The sequence below is a fragment of the Fusarium odoratissimum genome (assembly GCF_000260195.1).
Source record: "Fusarium odoratissimum NRRL 54006 unplaced genomic scaffold supercont1.30, whole genome shotgun sequence".
NCBI lineage: Eukaryota > Fungi > Ascomycota > Sordariomycetes > Hypocreales > Nectriaceae > Fusarium > Fusarium odoratissimum.
This window is the reverse complement of record NW_022158714.1, coordinates 132,965-151,052: the sequence shown is the minus strand read 5'-3', so window position 1 is coordinate 151,052 and position 18,088 is coordinate 132,965. Positions and strand designations below refer to the sequence as shown.

At 46.3% G+C, this 18,088-nt stretch overlaps 4 protein-coding genes and 1 non-coding gene across 5 annotated transcripts; 3 read left to right on the top strand and 2 right to left on the bottom strand.

The window, feature by feature from the left end:
• Positions 1-107: 107 nt before the first annotated feature.
• Positions 108-1,445, bottom strand: FOIG_13008 (uncharacterized protein; the record flags this gene model as incomplete). The annotated part of the gene is made up of 5 exons (XM_031214039.1): positions 108-628; positions 675-736; positions 783-904; positions 960-1,217; positions 1,437-1,445. 5 exons carry the CDS (start codon positions 1,443-1,445, stop codon positions 162-164), a joined length of 918 nt encoding a protein of 305 aa, XP_031056187.1. The 3' UTR covers positions 108-161.
• Positions 1,446-4,438: 2,993 nt separating this feature from the next.
• FOIG_13007 lies at positions 4,439-4,510 on the top strand. The gene has a single exon. It is a non-coding gene; the product is annotated as a tRNA-Asp (tRNA).
• A 102-nt stretch (positions 4,511-4,612) lies between these two features.
• On the bottom strand, positions 4,613-6,096 carry FOIG_13006 (uncharacterized protein). The gene is made up of 3 exons (XM_031214038.1): positions 5,613-6,096; positions 5,203-5,566; positions 4,613-5,143 (listed from the first exon to the last, which is right to left on the bottom strand). Exons 1-3 carry the CDS (start codon positions 5,833-5,835, stop codon positions 4,705-4,707), a joined length of 1,026 nt encoding a protein of 341 aa, XP_031056186.1. The 5' UTR covers positions 5,836-6,096; the 3' UTR covers positions 4,613-4,704.
• Positions 6,097-8,466: 2,370 nt separating this feature from the next.
• Positions 8,467-11,390, top strand: FOIG_13005 (uncharacterized protein). The gene is made up of 2 exons (XM_031214037.1): positions 8,467-9,383; positions 9,430-11,390. Exons 1-2 carry the CDS (start codon positions 8,562-8,564, stop codon positions 11,074-11,076), a joined length of 2,469 nt encoding a protein of 822 aa, XP_031056185.1. The 5' UTR covers positions 8,467-8,561; the 3' UTR covers positions 11,077-11,390.
• Positions 11,391-12,648: 1,258 nt separating this feature from the next.
• FOIG_13004 (uncharacterized protein) lies at positions 12,649-17,954 on the top strand. The gene has a single exon (XM_031214036.1). It carries the CDS (start codon positions 12,901-12,903, stop codon positions 17,779-17,781), a length of 4,881 nt encoding a protein of 1,626 aa, XP_031056184.1. The 5' UTR covers positions 12,649-12,900; the 3' UTR covers positions 17,782-17,954.
• Positions 17,955-18,088: the final 134 nt, after the last annotated feature.

The following is an 18,088-nucleotide window of genomic DNA, read 5'->3' as shown; positions in this document are numbered from 1 at the left end:
TATAAGTCAAGCAGGTTCTAAGGAGAACAACAGGTTTCCAACGAATCAATAGACTTATTATGTGTTTATATTGAAATGAATAGTTATATGAATACATAATTTTGACACTACCACCTACTAACATTAACAGTTTAATAACTATCGATAGCCCGGTCCCCTTTTCATGTCCCCTTATTATCTCCTATCTCGCAGTCGTCGACATGTGCTATCGAAGGTGCTGCTGAGGAAGTATGTGACTCGACATCTCGAGTCATCTCATGAGTAACCAAAATAGCACCATTGCCGTCGGTTTTGTATGGGAAAATTTCTTCCGTGCTATCATTCTTGGTATGTGCACCGCCAATAGCGTGACTCGTCAATCCATATGCGGTGTTGCCTTTTGACTTGCTCTGTAGGTAGCCATCCTTATGGTTCTGGTTGTAGCTTTTGAGCGGGATAGATCCTCCTGTCTTCTTGGAGCCGCTCCATCCATAGTATTTATTCGAACTTCTTCGGCCACTCGAGAGTCCCAAGGCATGGTTGAGCCAGGGGACCTTTTGAATGACCTGGCGAAGACATGGGATTGTGGAACATACGACGAGAGAGGCTAATTCAACTTGGGACCATATCATGGGCTCGGCGAATTCATCTAGACACTGTTAGAAGCGGTGAAGAAATTGTTCCACATGACTTACAAGTAGCATCGGGTCCAATTCGAGTGACAAAAATGATGCGGATAATCGAAGTGACGCAAACCCTTTCGTGGTAAGTTAAGGCTGCAACAGAAGAGAGTGCCAACTTACAATAAACCAAGGGATAACATGGCAATCAAGCCCAGCCTCTTTGCCACAGGAAGATGCAACCTCCACATCGCAGGAATAGGTTGTATAAAGAGGAACAAGTCGGTACACATGTTGAATACAAACTGTTGAGAATTCGTTAATACACGAAGCTCTCGCACATGTTTTTTGGCGACTCACCGTACACCACCAGAGAACACGAAGATCAAGACACTTGGCGTGTGCTGGACGGGGTACTACATAAGCTGCCATAACAGGCCGACATTGAAGGATAACAATGAGCGCTTCCTCTATAGCCTGCATTGCTAGGAAGACAATAAGGCATTTATTAAGGATCCGAAGAACAGGCTGAGGGTTAATTCGAAGATATAGCACGGCGAATGACGATTTTGCACAGCCGATACCAATGCTAAAGGTCGCGGAGCATCCTGTCGTATACTATGAAGAGCGGTTAGCAGAAGGATCAAGATTGGGGCGAAATAACCACTCGCTCTGAGGAATTTCTGAAGATCTTGGTTCGACACTTCATTCATATGCTTCCCGAATCCCACTTTCGCAGCTATTTCATGTCAGTCCGTCCCCTCCATCATATTAAGTTGGGGTGCGCGAAACTTACAGAGAATTGTGCATGTACAGAGTCCTGTCAAAAATGCCTACCGATCCCATGTTAGTGGTGTTGTAAAAGTACGCGAGACATGGTCTCGTCATCTAAGAAATATTACCCATGCTGCTGTAATCAAGTCTGTTAAATTGTCAGTCCTGTCATTGCTGAATTTTTCGAATCGCTCAGGCCTTACAGTCATCTGTACCAATCGTCTTCAGGCTGGATCTGATCCATAAGCGAGCACCAATAAACGCCGTAGTAAGAGAAATGACCGTTATCGATGATGCGAGCAATGCCCCTGACAAGTCATCTCCCGCCATGACGGTTTTGCGATGAGTCTTTTACTTCTTCTTCTTCTTCTTCTTGTCGAAACGACGGTCCTCCCTAGTTGTAATTGCGAGTCTTCTTCAATTGTAGTGGCATTTGGTGGAAGGTTTCAGGATGAAGCGTCTGTTCCTGGAAGCTCAAAGCTGTTCTTCATATATATGAACGCTTTTCACATTGCCAAGGCTGCGCCAAATCCGTCCAAATGAGCGAGAAGCTGGACGCAAGCTCCTCAGAGAGAATGACAGACAGCTGTATTGGGTGGAAGAGCAGTAGTAGTAAACGAGGCGCTAAGCTGCGTCCTCTCACGTCTTGTGATTTCGTGATGGAATGCAGTGACAGAAAGCCGGGGAACAAGGCCATATAAGTCGTATCTCAATCAACCTTTCCGTCTCCGGGTTTGATGTCAGAGACTTCAGAGTCAAATTATATCATTCCAAAGAGCATGGTCCCGCGCCAATGCATTCATATAAGGATCTAGTCATGCCAGTAGCCTGCCGGGGAAGCTATCTATATGAACCGTCGGCGGGAAATGCCTGGGGAGACAAGGGACTGTCCATAGCTGCAACTAACAGGCGGTATAGTATCTGGTCACTGGTCAGGGAGACAAAATAGTGCACGGTAACAAAGACGAGGATGATGCACCTGTTAGTCAAGATCCAAAAGAAGGCGCCGTTATGATGGTGGTTGTTTAAGTTTCAGCCACAAGAGCCCGTTAGTTTTCGTACCAATACGAGCATGCTCAGAACGTCTCTTGTGGTGGCCGTCACCCATGGCTAAATTGGGCTCGGTAGTGACCTATCAATGGAAAGAACCGAATTCTTTTAGTCTAACAAGGTAATTCTTCCACTACGCATTCGGCATGCGAGTCAGGCGCCAGGCTCAGCAACTGACAGCATCACTGAAGGCTGCAACGGCCCCAACGCCGTCGAAGATCATTTCCCCAAACTTCTAAAATACTTATTAGCATTCGGGGAATGTATTTCTATTGTGGACAGTGTCAATCGATGTCCTGTCTATTCAAGACATCCATCCACCCCTACGAGCTTAATATCTTGCGTAAGGAATACCTGTCAGTTTCTGTTATATGGAACTTTAACATAAGGTCACAATACCTAATAAACACAACGTCGAATTCTGTCAACGAAGCTGATGCTGTTTATCACAAAACCAATATAGGGGAGCACTGAGAGGTTGGCCGATCCCAGTGCAGATGCAGCTGAAGACAAGGTTGCTGAGTCTTCACAACTTAGAGACAAGCCACGCCTATCACCAGGAACTAGCGTAAGCGTCTAGCTGCAACAGCCGACGCCATGAATCTACAGGGCTGTAACAGGCTAGCAACTCACAATATCTCATTTTGGATGCACATTCTTGGCATTGGAGTGCAAAATGGTTGACGTCCAAGCGAAGTGAATCCCCGGGATCTTCCTGACGTCGTGTTCTGCAAAGGAAGTCCGTTGCTGGCCCAATCAGCTTCCACGGTAGTCATGTTCATGAGTCGCGGCATCATCCTTGCTAAATGTTGAGCTGCTTTATTAAAAGTTGAAGGGGATTCCGTATTAACTACTGTAACTCATTGTCATGAAGAATCTGTTCATACGAACGGTGATCCTCTGTATATGATACAGACGAAGGCTTCCGCAGTCAGGTACTAAAGTACAATGGCTTAATGAGACTTCAGCGACGAGTTCGTCGTGACAGAACATGTAATCGTTCCTAGAGAAGTCAAGCTTCTCGTACTAAACAAACAATAACTTGTTGCAAAGCAAGGGGAGTTTGCTCTAATCTCTCGGCCCCACAACGGCCGCTCTCCCGCTGAGGATCGTCCGATGATATCTGGGCAATGAGGTCGATCATGTAGCGACTATGTGACCTGTGATGTTCCCAGATCTGATGAGTGCAGCCAAGTCACTGCTAGGAGGACCGAAATATACACCACTTTGGATGTGGCTGATCTGACAACCAGGAACAATGTTCTAGAAATGCAATCATAGAAAGCTTTTGAACGCACACAGGAGGTACTGCTGGTATACAATCAGCGGTATACCAAGATCAAATTATCAGACACCAAACATCAGCAGCTTGTTGCGAGGGCCCCTGGGTCCAAGAGAGGCTCGGAAGGCATAAGCCAGGGGAAATGGCTTAAGCATTGGTTTGATAGCGTGATTACTACTGTGAACCCTTGAAAAGCCGTCGGGTAGGACTCTAGATTGTGCCTCTTGCAAATCTGATTAGTGCCAACTAGCACTGGACCTCATTATCTCACCCTGCCATCATCTATAGCATCTCAAGCTAGACCATATCACCTTTTCAAATCACCCAAAATGTTGGTCTTGTAGGCGAATTACTACCTACTGGTCATTATCGATTGAGTTCAATGCATAACGTCCCTGAGTTGCCACTATGAACTATAGAGAAATGCATCACCATCTGGGTCCGGCTAAGAAGTCTCCATCGCTTTTCCGACCAGATTTCGTAATTGTATAGGTATTTTTATACCAGATTATACTTCGGGTAATATAAAATAGGAAAATCTTATCTAGAAGGCCTATTGTGTTATTACTTAATGCTCCAAAAGAAGATTTAGATGACCATTGCAAAGACGCGGAATAAAACCGCTTCCAATTTCTCAAGCAGCCGCATTCCTATGCTCAGACTATATATACAGCCATTGTTTGGTACTGACCACAACCCCCTCCTCTCTACACTGGGCGATAACGCCCGGAATTCTTCCGTAGTATAGTGGTCAGTATGCAAGCTTGTCACGCTTGAGACCCGGGTTCAATTCCCGGCGGGAGAGATCCAGCCACCTGCGATACGCAGGTTCATCTTTTTCTTTTTTTAAACACGTCTAATGTGGACGTTGTAAAGTGAAGACTTCTTCTTACTGCAGTCGCCGGATGTGTGGCTCAGGGGAAATTATACAATAACAGCTAAAAGATACTAAGTCTTATTATATATATTACCTAAGGGACATCTTAACATATATAAACCCTACAAAAACTTCTCGAGAGACTTGGCCGTGTCAATAATTGTCTGCTCGACAGGATAAAAGTCTTGTCCTGTTACTTTGACTGCCTTCGAAGCATCAAGAAATCTTTCCTCGGGAAACTCGTAGCCGGGAAAGTATCCCTGCCCAGGATTTCCAGCCTTGATAATGTCTTGTCTCTCAGGATATGCTTTACGAAGAACGTCTGCAGCAGCCTGGGGAGGGACAAGTCCTGAAGCCAACAGGAAGCGCTCCCCGGTTACCTTGTCGGGGTGGTCGACGCTGAAGACAGCAACTCGTGCAATATCACGCACATCAACATAGCCAGGATTTGGTGTCAGTGGCTTGGGGATATCTTGGCCCGAAAGTATCTGCCAGATAAAGGCAGTTGTTCCACCAATCTTTGAGATGGACTCAAGGCCTGGTTGCGGTCCCATAACAAAACTTCGGCGACCTCGTTAGATTTGCTTAGTGAATTGGCAGTGTCTCCGGGGATAGCTTACACTGGGTTGAGAGCAGTCATGGTGAAAGAGGGGCTTCTTTCGTCGCGGAACTTCCAAAAGGCTCTCTCACTTGCCACCTTGCTCGCAGCATAGATCAAAGGGCTGGGTGACTCTTTTCCGAGTTTCTTAACAGCTGCCAAAGCTTCATCATTCCAATCTGCTTCTGTAAATCTAGCAGGTGCTTCTTTACTGCCGTTAATGATAGAGGCAATTGAGGACATAAGCACAACCGATTTGACGGACGACTCGGTGATGGCAGACTCGAGAACACCCAGTGTTCCCTGAATAGCGACTTCAAGGACAGGTTCGGGGTCTGTAAAGCTGAGACTCACTCCAGCAGCAAGATGGGCGATAGCATGAACACCTGGTATTGTGAGATCCAACTTATCACAGATAGAAGAGACACTTACCCTTGACCGCAGCATCGAAGGCTCCTGATGCGACAATGTCTGGGACTTCAACAATTTCAAGATCTTTGTCATATGAAGACAAAGCCCTGAGTAGGGGATCTGCCGAAGATTTTGAGCGAACAGTTCCACGGACAGCATAGCCCGCCTCTAGAAAAGCTTCGATGACGGGCCCTGCAATATAGCCATTCGCACCAGTCACCAGGACAATTGGCTTGCTGGACATGATTAATCGAGAATGAATGTGGATATATAGTTAAATAGTGTTGAAGTTATCTCTTATGGTGATTAAGAATCTCCTGAAAGGCCATACTGTCCCTTTTATTTCCTTCTTACGATTTATACTGACAAATATCGATACTCCTAGTTCGTGAGGCTACAACAAGTTTACACGACATTCGGGCCTGGTCGTAAGAATGCCGATTGAAAGTTGAATGGCCCCAAGCATCTTTCGCGCCACTACTGGCGCTTCGGCCTTGCAGGAGCGCGTGCAAAATTGTTGGCGGAAGAGGATGAGTATCCCAAGAACACTTCATGATGTGTAAGCACACTAACGTAGTTCCCCACCACCCCGTACACCCCTAGTCCCCGCACACCTATGATAACCTCACATCGGGATCTATAGATAACTACAATCAATTATATAACAACAAGTATTTATTCAATTAAGCTAGGATTTTAGATACTAATTAAAGAATGCTCTCTCTACCGTTAATATTTTTAGCGGCTTTTTTTTCTGTAGTTTCTGTCTGTTTTCATTGATCTGATGTAAGACATTCCTTTCGGCTTAATCTCATGCTATAATAATCTGTTTAATCTTAGGAAAAGCTTGGTTAGGGTTAAATTAAACGGGGACCCGACCTATAGGAGCTTTTGCTGCTGCTGATGCTTTAAGAATGGCTTTTTCCTCTTCTAGGCGCTGTATTTGACTGTTCTTGTTATCGATAGACTTCATTGCCTTCTTTAGGATACATTTGAAGTCGCGAATTAACGGATTTCCGTCTTTTTAAGCCTCTTGGAGCTGTTTTTTAATATTATGACTTCCTTAAGGCATTTCCCACATGGTCTTAGAAGTGACTTACACCTTCCTTAGTGTTATAGGCCCTTAAAATAACTTGCATTTCTTCTCTTTAGGCTTTAAAGACTTTAATGCCTTCTATATATTTATTAGGAAGAGACTAGTAGCTAAAAAGCCACTTATTATATTCCTTTAAGTTAGGGCTTTCTAGGAAGCCTTTTTATAAGCTTTTAGGAATAGTTATTGCTAATATAGTAAGATCGCTTTATATAAAGCCTAAAATCAGGTTAATTAGCAATAGTACCGTTTTAATAGTCTAAATACCGCAATATCAAGCGGCTATATAATATATGAAGAATATAAGGGTAACTAAGAGAGCCAAATCTTATTTAACTAAGCCTTTTTTATTAATTCTGCTGTTATATATAACTTATGCTAGTCTAAGACTAAAAGTCTCTATTAGGACAGGTCTAACGGCGTAGTCTCAGGTATAAATACCTCTATAAACCATTTAAGGAAGATATCGGCGTTAGATTAACCCGTAGGATTTGCAATATATTTCTAATCAGGGAAAACGCTTAGAAATTACTATCCTTAGAGGTTTTCTCCCTTAAAAACGACTATTAGGGTAAGACGATAACTATCTGCTGATATAGACTCTAATATTGAGCTCTAAGTAGAATTATCTGACTTTATATGCTCTAAACTAGGAGTTATAATAGTCCTGGCTATAGTCCTGCCGTTAGTTTCCCCTAGTTAGACCCTAGTCTCGTCTACGTTATACGAATTAGACCATAAGATCTTCTTAGACTTAATAATATAGCTAAGACCGTTATAGTACTCTATAAGCATCTCCTCCGTAATATAATACTTCCTTGCAGCATCTATAACTCTTAATAGCTTTATTTCTATTATCTTATGGCGTAATATAAATCTATTAACCCAGTTCTTGCCGATATACGAGATGCCCCCGTTAACGGCAGATAACGCTTATACAAAGTCATATATTTCCTGCCTCATCAGAGGCTAAAAAGCTTACTCTCTTTTAATAATATAATTAATAAGGTTATCCTCCTATATAACTATTAGCAACAGGTCTTTCTGATGTGCTATTCTGATATCTTGGCCGCCAGCGCATCAATCTTTTAAAGTCAATAGTTTAATTGAATATTTTTACGCTAAAGCTCGCAAACCTATTAACTTTTAGTCTTCTACTGCTAATTGCATTCTATTTTTATAATCTAATACTTGCGAATTTATTTCTGTTAACAGAAAAAAAAATGGATTTAATTTGAATTTTACAGAAGAGAGTGAAGTGGCTTGTTATAATGACGCGTCGATGGTGTTAAGGTGTGCGGGGTCTAGGGGTGTACGGGGTGGTGGGGAAATACGTTAATTGTTAGGGCCGCTGGAGAAGTCAGGGCATTGAGGCCGATTACTGATCACCCGAGACTTCAACGATGGCCAACAAGTTTCATCAGCCCTCTAGTACAAAGCTTGGTAATATGCTGATCGGAGGTCTTAGTAAATAGAAACTGTTTTGAATTGAGCCGTTTCCGTTTTAAGGGCTTTGAAATTACTGATCTTAAATCTCATCGTCTTGACGTTCTAGGGTGGGCTCAAGCACTCATCTTGAGGGGGAAGTATGGTTGGGCCAAGATTACCTGCAGCCTGATACGGAATATGGAAACATGGGACTGATATGTTATACGGAAATAGAACTGAGTTATTCGAATGTTAGTCGAGTCGATCAGAAAGTGTAAACTGATACGTTGCTAGGAATGCTACGCAGGTCATGACACGCACGTGACCTCGCGATTTGTAGTGCTAACCGTATGACGCAACCAGGCAATCACTCACACCAAGTTTGCGACAAGTTGCGCGCTCACTCAAAAAATCACCACCTTCAGGTCTATTCACATTATGACACTAAAATGGTAGGTCGCAAACGTCCTGCGACAAGGGCGAGCGCTCGGAGGGGAGCTGCAGCTTCAGTGCCAACTGGAGGAGAGATCTACCAGGATATGCTCACGGAAGCTGGTGTGAATTCACGGGATCGGTCATCACCAGAACGACCTTTGAAGCGACGTCGTGCTGGGCAAAGCAGAATAGTATCGGAACCAGGAAAGACATCAGAAGCAGCGCCAAAGCAAACAGAACCAAGCAAAGCACCTCCGGCGCAAGTCGTGGACAAGGACGAGGACGATGACGATGAAGACGAGGACATTGAGTTTGAAGATGTTGCCTTGCCCCAGCCAACGATGCAGACCATGGAGCTAGAATCCGATGATGATGAGGACGAGGATATCATGTTCGAGGATGTGGACTTTACAGCACCTCTCCAAGATTTAGGCAAACCCGAAGAACCAAAGTCGTTAGAGCTCAATCTTACAGCGCATCAATCATCTACAGCTCAGGTAAAGAAGACTGCCGAGAGGCGCAAACCAATTAGCAGAGAGGAGCGCAAGACACGGATGGATATCCACAAAACACATCTTCTATGTCTGCTGTCACACGCTGCACGTCGCAATCATTGGTGTAATGATGGCAAAGTACAAGACTACCTGCGACCGCATTTAACGGACAAGACAGTCAACTACCTCACCCCCGGCGCACACCTTCCGCAATTTGGAAGGACTGAGAGTTTGAAGACTGGTCTCAAGCAGGCAGAAGGTGTATGGAAGACAAAATATGAAGTTACCGAAAGGGGTCTAAGGCGTGCTCTGTGGGCGGAAGACCCAGAACAGCTGAAAGATGTAAGTCCAGCGCACAATCGGGAGGCCTCGGCTGACAGATTCACAGTATGAACCGCCAGATGATATGGAAAGCTGCTTAGATCGTGACGATTTCCGAGAAGCGGCAAAAAAGCTACAAGGGTCTAGAGACGTTGGAGCACAGCTATTTTGCGCCCTTCTACGAAGTGTTGGCGTACAGGCACGGTTGGTGTGCTCTCTACAACCTCTCGCATGTACATCTGGAGCCCCATCAATGCCGAAACCGAAGCAAAAGCCGAAAAAACGCTCGACAATAGAAGAGAAAAATGCACAAGTACGGGCTACGATGGCTAAGTACCAAGAAATGGCCAGTGCTGGATATGGTTCACCAACTGGCAGTTCTTCAGCACGTCGGCGGCTGGGGCACCCAAACGCAACATCGTATAAGTTTACACCGACGATATCTCCCCCGAAACCTCAGCCAACTTTTGAAACTCGCAAACGAATAAAAGAATCCTCATATCCTGTATACTGGGTCGAGATCCTTGATGTCGGACATCAGAAGTGGCAACCGGTAGATGCTGTGGTTACTCATACTTTTTGGAAGCCGAAAGCCTTGGAGCCACCCATTACTGATAAGGAGAATTTCCTTTCTTACGTGGTAGCATTTGATGAGGATGGGACTGCAAAAGACGTAACAAGGAGGTATGCGAAGGCTTATACAGCAAAGACCCGAAGATCGAGAATCGACACTGCTTGTGAAGGCGGTGATATTTGGTGGAGACGGGTCATGAAGCTCTACGGCCGGCGGCGACGGACAGATCTCGACCAAATTGAGGATAACGAACTCGTAGGTATCGAGGCGAGAGAGCCTATGCCGAGGAACGTACAGGACTTCAAAGACCATCCAGTTTTTGCGCTTGAACGACATCTTCGACGCCACGAGGTCCTTGTTCCTGGAGCTACACCTTCTGGAACAGTTGCTGCAGGCAGTAGAGCACCGCTCGAGAAGATCTACCGGCGGAAAGATGTTCGGATTGCGAGAAGTGCAGATAAATGGTATCGTCTGGGGCGGGAGGTTAAGCCATTGGAAATACCTGCCAAATGGCTACCGAAAAAAGCGAAACCAAAGAACCGCCTGGATGATGACCAAGATGAGGATGTCCAAGGAGATGCCGGGACACCTATCTACACCGAGGATCAGACAGAGCTCTACGAACCACCCCCAGTGCGGAATGGCTTGGTACCGAAGAACAAGTTTGGAAATATCGATGTTTATGTACCAAGTATGATTCCTAAAGGAGGAGCTCACATTATCCACGAGCATGCAGCACGAGCAGCGTTTATGGCCGGAGTCGACTACGCACCCGCTCTTACCGGCTTTTCATTCAAAGGACGACATGGCACTGCCGTTTTAACCGGCGTAGTGGTCGCAAAAGAGTACGAAGAAGCTGTGCGAACTATAATTGATAGCCTAGGTGATCTGGAGCAAGAGGTAGAGGATGAGCGAAGAAGACACCGCGCACTCAAGGCTTGGAGGAAGTTCATGATGGCGTTACGTATTAGAGAACAGATTTGGAGCGGTGTGGATGCAGATGAAAGAAAGGCAGCGGATGATAAAGCGGCTAAAGAGGCACAGCTGGACCAAGAGATTGAGGATGCGCCGAGCGATGTTACTGAAGAGTTTGACATGGCAGATGATGACGATATGGGCGGAGGGTTTTTGGTGGAATAGATGTTAGAGTGAAGAATAAAGGCCCATTACTGTCATTTTCTACAACAGGGCAGTGTTGAAGACGCGTGTTGGTTTGTACATTGAAGGATCGTTGCAATCAGCACCGGGTCATGTTTGGCATCCGCGCTCATACGGGCGGCAACCGGCATCCCGTCGGTACGATTTTGAGTACCGGCACCGAGAAACGGAGACGGAGACGGATACGGAGACCATGGTATGTTTTCAGGTCTTGTTAAGATTTGATATAGAGTAGTATTACGAAAATGAGGCTGTGCAGCTTCTGTGATTTATTTGTGACACATGTACCTTGGCACTTTTCTCCAGATGTTCAATATCTAGACAAAGGGCAAGAGTGGAATGTGGAGGACCTCATCACCAAGCCCAGTCAAGAACAGAGCCTACGTTCCAAGTCACTTTGTTCGATTACAGCAAGTATCTTCCTGCCCTTCGGAAGAGTTGGCATCGGTCATTTGTCTTTTTCTAGAGGAAAGCAACACAGCCTAGGACAAGATGATATCAACATGCCTTGGTGCTTAGCCTAGATGGTCATTCTGAGGCTATGAAGCCTATATATCATGTTTGAGTATTACCATCGCCAACACTGTCACACAAATTCGGAAGAGGCATCCCTTTTCTGGGACCACTAAAATCACTGTAATCGGGCACCGAGGTCAAGATATTTGCCAAGTGCAGAACGAGACGCTACAAGGGTTGGTATTCTCGGCTGACAGCGTCGACTTGTATAATCGGCGTGATTTTTGACCCGAACTCCCGACGTGAGCTTTGTTTCATGGTAAACAGAGCCGATTCCTTCATGCGAGCAGATTCTCATTGGATGGATATTTGTCTTGTCATTTTAATGGTCCTCGCGTATCGCTCTGAATCGATTTCCTATCCGGACCTAGTTCGCGGTGTGTCGAAGAAAAGGAAGAATCATAGATTGAAATATCATGACATCCATGACAGGTGGGCCGCGTGTCGAACGGCACAGCCGAGATGAGTGGATAAATGGACAATGCGGGAGGATTGCTTATGCTGATGTTGCTGCAAGATGCAGGATGCCTCAGTTGGCGAAACAAGGGAGGGAAAGAGAAAATGTTGCAATTGGGCCTCGTTTATAAAATCGTATTCCGTATCTCGTAAATACAAACCCAATTCTGCGGGCCGCTCGCTAATAAGGTATTCGTAAGTTTTTGTCGTCGCAATAATGCTACGCCAATATGGAGCGGAGCAAAGCTACGTATTCCCATCCGGGTGTGTCTCAGTTATTTCCCCTGATGTGATTCTCCAGGAAGTCTACGATGTTAATCAGTCAGCAGTATCAGTCTTAATATCATAGGAAGAATACAAGAATCGTAGAGTTTGAGCGATTTGTGTACCCTGAATTATTTAGGCTGCTGAGGTCTTTAAGTTAAAGAACGAAACAGTGATGATGACTGGCTGTCTCGGCTCCGAGTGGTCAAATGCAGGGCACTTTAGGGAGTGGCTACCTGCCCATGACGCCAAGACTTGTCTCCGGGGGGCTTATGTAGCTGTCTCTTGGTGGATTCTCTAGTGTCTGTGGAGGTCTTACTTTAAATCAGCCTCGACACCTCGTCACTGCTAACTAGCCTGCGAACTTAATTAACTTCATCCAACCTTACGATGCAGAGGATGCATCGCCAGCAGCACTTTACGTCTCTGAATCATACTTTTATGTTGAAAACTGAGAACCTAATTGCATAAGGTAGTCTACCTACGGATATACTTCTCTCTTCTTCTTTTCACTCCCCCCCGCGGGAAAACCGCGTTTCTGTCCTGTTTCAAAATCCAAAAGTCATCATCATGACTTTCCTCAAACAGGTCGGGACCCTTATGGGCAAGAATTTTCGCATTCTTTTAATGCGCCATCTTGCACTATGCATCTGGATGGCCTTTATCTTGCCCATCTTCTTGGCCGCGCTCTTTAGTTTTACAAAGAACCTCCTTGTTCCTCCAGCAGAATTCGGTATCGGCAAACCAACACCACTTATCGACCTCGGCGATGCCATTAAAAAAGCAAGCAGTAGCGGACGTAAGAAATTGGTCCTCGTCAACAACGATTTCACGGGAGGAAATATTGGTCGGGTATTCAGCACTGTGACGCAACAATTCGAAGATGCTGCCAAGTTTGTAGACGTCAACTTTGAGGTTGTCCCTATCGAACGTGAACAGAATTTGAGGGCAGAATGCCCTAGTAACCTGAGGGGATTGACAAGATGCTTTGGTGCCGTCGTCATGTTTTCTTCGCCTGATCAAGGCCCTGGGGGCCTTTGGAACTACACCATTCGGGCTGATGGAGACTTCGTACGCGCAGGCGCAAAATTCGAAATCAGCAAATCAAACGACCAGCAGATCTATATTATCCCGCTTCAACACTCCGTCGACAGAGCTATCTCCCTCGCCAACAGGTCCAGTGCCAACAACCTGAATGGCACCCAAGAATACCCCTACACCAGCATGACCCCTGAAGAGCGTGACCGAGAGATTCGTAAACAATTCCAAAAGGTTATAAAGGGTTGGATGGGTGTTGCATTTCTGGGAACCGTTGTCTGGGTCACATATCATCTTACTGGTTTCATCGCTACAGAACGCGAAAGTGGCATGTCCACATTGATCGATGCCATGATGCCAGTGCGAAAACCATGGCTCGCCATGGTCGCAAGGATTATTGCGCACCACCTTTCGTTCTCTCTCATCTACCTACCAGCATGGATTATTGGCTCCATTATTGTTCGCGGTGGTGTTTTCGCCAAGACTAGCGTTGGCATTGTCCTCGTTTTCCATGTTCTCACTGGCCTTGCGTTCTCGTCTATATCCATGTTGTTTGCATCCTTCTTCCGAAAGGCCCAGTTGAGTGGTATTACCGCCATCCTGGCCGTCGCCCTACTCGGAATTCTTTCGCAAACCCTCTCTTCGCCTGGCACTGTCCCTGTCGCCGTTCTTTCGATCTTCTTCACCCCTAGTGCCTTCGTGTTCTTTATCAGCAACATGGCACGGTTTGAGGAGCTCGAAATGCCGACCGACTTGCTGAAAGTGGCCCCTGGAAGCCCTTCGGCGCTCCCAGGCATTGCTATTTGGATATTCTTGATTGTCCAGATATTTGCGTATCCCCTGATAGGGGCTCTTATCGAGCATGCTCTGTATAGCAATGAAACGTCAGGCCGAAAGATGTTGCTTAACCAGACAGACGTGGATCGAATTGGTAGTAATGCTGTGCAATTGCGACAATTCTCAAAAACATACAAGCCCAGCTTCTTTTCAAGGATATTCCGCCGAGGTCCCAACAAGAAGCCGCCTGTTCTCGCCGTGAACGGGCTAGATCTCGATATTGGCCAGGGGCAAATTATCGCACTTTTGGGTGCCAATGGCAGTGGAAAGAGCACGACGCTCGATGCTATTGCAGGCATGAACAAGTTGACCAGTGGATCGATCGAAATCGACGGCAGAGGTGGTCTTGGTATCGCTCCCCAAAAGAACGTGCTCTGGGACGACTTGACAGTGGAAGAGCACATTAGAATCTTCAATCATCTAAAAGCTCCTAACGCCAGGGCTACCACACAAGAGATTGAAGATCTGATCAGATCCGTCGACCTCTACAAGAAGCGAAAGGCTTTTGCAAAGACTCTCTCGGGTGGTCAGAAGCGCAAGCTTCAACTGGGACTCATGTTGACGGGAGGAAGCGCCGTGTGCTGCGTTGATGAAGTCAGCAGTGGCATTGACCCGCTGTCGAGACGAAAGCTTTGGGATATCATTCTGGCTGAACGTGGTAGACGCACGATGATTTTGACCACTCACTTTTTGGATGAGGCCGATCTTCTTGCCGACCACATCGCCATTCTTTCTAAGGGAACTTTGCGCGCAGAAGGCTCCTCGGTGGCCTTGAAGGACAATATGGGCGGTGGTTACAGAGTCCATGTTCCCAAGGACATTGGCATTCGAGAAACCCCAGACATTGATCAAGTTGCAAAGAAGGATGCCTTCGACCTCATCACATACACTGCTCCCACCTCACAACTCGCAGCTGTTGTCATCAAGAGTCTTGAAGCTGCTGGTATCACAGAATATCGCTTCTCGGGGCCAACTATCGAAGATGTTTTCCTCCAGGTTGCTGAGGAGATCAGAGATGAAGAAGCCTTCCGCAACGCAAACCACGCCTTGTCTGTCCCGTCATCCGAAAAAGTCACCTCCAAAGAGAAGCAAAGCGAAAAGCCAGGTTTGGCACTTACAAATGGACAACGAGTCGGATACGTAAAACAAAGTTTGATTCTATTCCGCAAGCGCTTAATTATTCTAAAGCGGAATCGATTTTTGTATCTGCTTGCCTTTCTTCTTCCAATCTTCGCTGGTGGATTGACTACCCTTTTTATCATTGGCGAAAGTACGACCAGTTGCGTGCCAGGGGAACAATCAACCCGAGCTGTTCAGAGGGAAAACGCGTTCGACGAAACAGAAGGAGAAGACAACATTTCAGTGCGCCTCTTAGCTGGGCCGATATCAAGGTTGAGCACTGACATGTTCAGCCTCATAAATCCCATCTTAAAGGGTGAAGGTGGGAATGGAAACCAAAGTAGCTTCGACATAAGAAACAGTCTTGACTTGGTCGAGACTTTCCAGCAATTCAAGGACAAGATCGAGACGGATCGAAAGAACATCACCGGGGGAATCTGGCTGGGCGATGATGAGCAAGGTCCTACATTTGCATGGGTCGCAAATCTCGCCATCTCCATGCCTATCTTGGCACAGCAGATGCTTGATATCATGTTGTCCAACGCTAGTATCGCAACCACTTGGGCTCCTTTTGAACTTCCCGTGAGTGACACTACGGGTGATGCACTTCAAATGATCGTATACATGTCGATCGCTCTCTCAGTCTATCCTGCATTTTTCGCACTCTACCCAAGCAATGAGCGGCGCAGGTTCGTCCGTGGTTTACAATACTCGAATGGTGTTCGGCCGTTCCCACTCTGGATAGCCTACCTCCTGTTTGATCTGATCGTTGTCCTGGTTAGCACAGCTATCGTGGTGGCGATATGGGCTGGTGTCTCCGACATCTGGTTCAATATTGGTTACGTCTTCCTCGTCTTGTTCCTATACGGAATAGCTTCGACACTCTTTGCATACCTTATCTCCCTCTTCACTAAGACACAACTTGGAACGTACGCCTGGGCAGCGGCGAGCCAGACTCTCATTTTTGTCGTCTACATCATTGCGTACATGTCGGTGTTGACTTACTCGCCCGTGACCAAGGTTGACAGCTCCTTGCGCCTTGTCCACTTTGTCATTTCCGCATTCGCCCCCATTGGTTCAGCATTGAAAGCGCTTTTCATCTCTACAAACCTCTTTTCTACGGCATGCGATGGCAATAGCCTGACAAAGAATCCAAGCGGTATCTTGTACTATGGTGGACCCATTCTGTACCTCATCCTTCAATCACTCATCTTCTTTGGTCTTTTGATTTGGCTCGATACTGGGTCAGCGGGAGCCTCACTCCGGGGTCTCTTCCAGAGAGGGAACAAAGCCGAATCAGATGAGGAACATGTTGACGAAGACCTCATTGATGAGCGCGAAAAAGTCACCCGTAATGAGGGGAATGAGCATGGCCTCCGAGTTATGCACCTGACGAAGAGCTTCCGCGACAACATAGCTGTCGACAACGTCACCTTTGGTATCAAGCGTGGCGAAGTTTTTGCTCTACTTGGTCCGAATGGTGCAGGAAAATCAACAACCATTTCTCTTATCAGAGGTGATATCAAGCCAGACCGAAATGGAGGCGATGTTTTGGTGGAAGATATATCGGTCAACAAGAACCTCGCAGGTGCTCGAGCTAACTTGGGCGTCTGCCCTCAGTTCGATGCTATGGATCAGATGACGGTACGAGAGCATCTCGAATTCTACGCCAAGATCAGAGGTGTCACCGACATCGAGCACAACGTGCGGGCTGTTATGCAGGCGGTAGGACTCGAGTCATTTTCTACGCGCATGGCGCATGCTCTATCTGGAGGCAATAAACGAAAACTGAGTCTAGGAATCGCTCTAATGGGCAATCCTACTGTTGTGCTTCTGGATGAGCCTTCGTCTGGTCTCGATGCTGCTTCAAAGCGTGTTATGTGGAAGACGCTCGAGGCTACTGTCCCTGGAAGATCGATTCTTCTCACGACACACAGCATGGAGGAAGCGGATGCATTGGCTGGTCGTGCTGGCATTCTTGCTCGAAGGATGCTTGCTCTAGGAACACCAGATAATCTTCGACATCGCTTCGGTGATGCCTTGCATATTCATCTTGTCGCCAAAAGTGCCCCTCGTACTACTCAGGAGGAGATGGACCGAATGACAAACTGGATTCGGCAAACTTTGCCCTCAGCCGATGTTGATGAGAAGACGTATCATGGCCAGATCCGCTTCTCAGTGCGTGCTAGCCAAGTCCTCGCAGCAACTTCTGGTCGCAAGGAGGAAGAGATCACAAGAGACCAAGAGGTTGATCTGAGCCAGAGTGCCATTGGACACCTAGTTGTGTTGCTGGAGGAGAACAAGGCAGAACTCGGCGTGGGTCACTACAGTGTCATGCCAACAACGCTGGATCAGGTCTTCTTGACTATTGTCGGACAACACAACGTGAAGGAAGAGAACTCAGAAGAGAAGGAGCAAAGCATCTGGCGCAAAATCTGGATGTTTGGGAGGTCATAGTGCACTTTTATAAGGCTGGGGTGTTTGGCGTTGACAATAGGTTTTGTTGAATAGAAATTATGATTATTATTCTCATAGCAAGAATTCCTTAGACTAGATGTAAGAATCTCTAATTGGCACTTCAGTGAGCATGTGTTGGTTGACAGTTGTTTGTGCCTTGCTCATGTCCGCGTAAACTCCCTCTCTCTCCACTGACATCAGTCAATGAAACTACTGACAGCTGCATTTTTCAGTGAACATGACAATTTTGATTCCATGGTTGTTCTCTATTTTGCTACGGCTACTTTTACGCCTCTGACATACTTCA

Coding starts and splice junctions, on each gene's coding strand:
- FOIG_13006 (XM_031214038.1), bottom strand. CDS start 5,835: ATGTCCAGCAAGCCAATTGTCCTGGTGACTGGTGCGAATGGCTATATT. Junction 5,567..5,612: donor CTTCGATGCTGCGGTCAAGG/GTAAGTGTCTCT, acceptor TCACAATACCAG/GTGTTCATGCTATCGCCCAT. Junction 5,144..5,202: donor ATGACTGCTCTCAACCCAGT/GTAAGCTATCCC, acceptor AGGTCGCCGAAG/TTTTGTTATGGGACCGCAAC.
- FOIG_13004 (XM_031214036.1), top strand. CDS start 12,901: ATGACTTTCCTCAAACAGGTCGGGACCCTTATGGGCAAGAATTTTCGC.
- FOIG_13005 (XM_031214037.1), top strand. CDS start 8,562: ATGGTAGGTCGCAAACGTCCTGCGACAAGGGCGAGCGCTCGGAGGGGA. Junction 9,384..9,429: donor ACCCAGAACAGCTGAAAGAT/GTAAGTCCAGCG, acceptor ACAGATTCACAG/TATGAACCGCCAGATGATAT.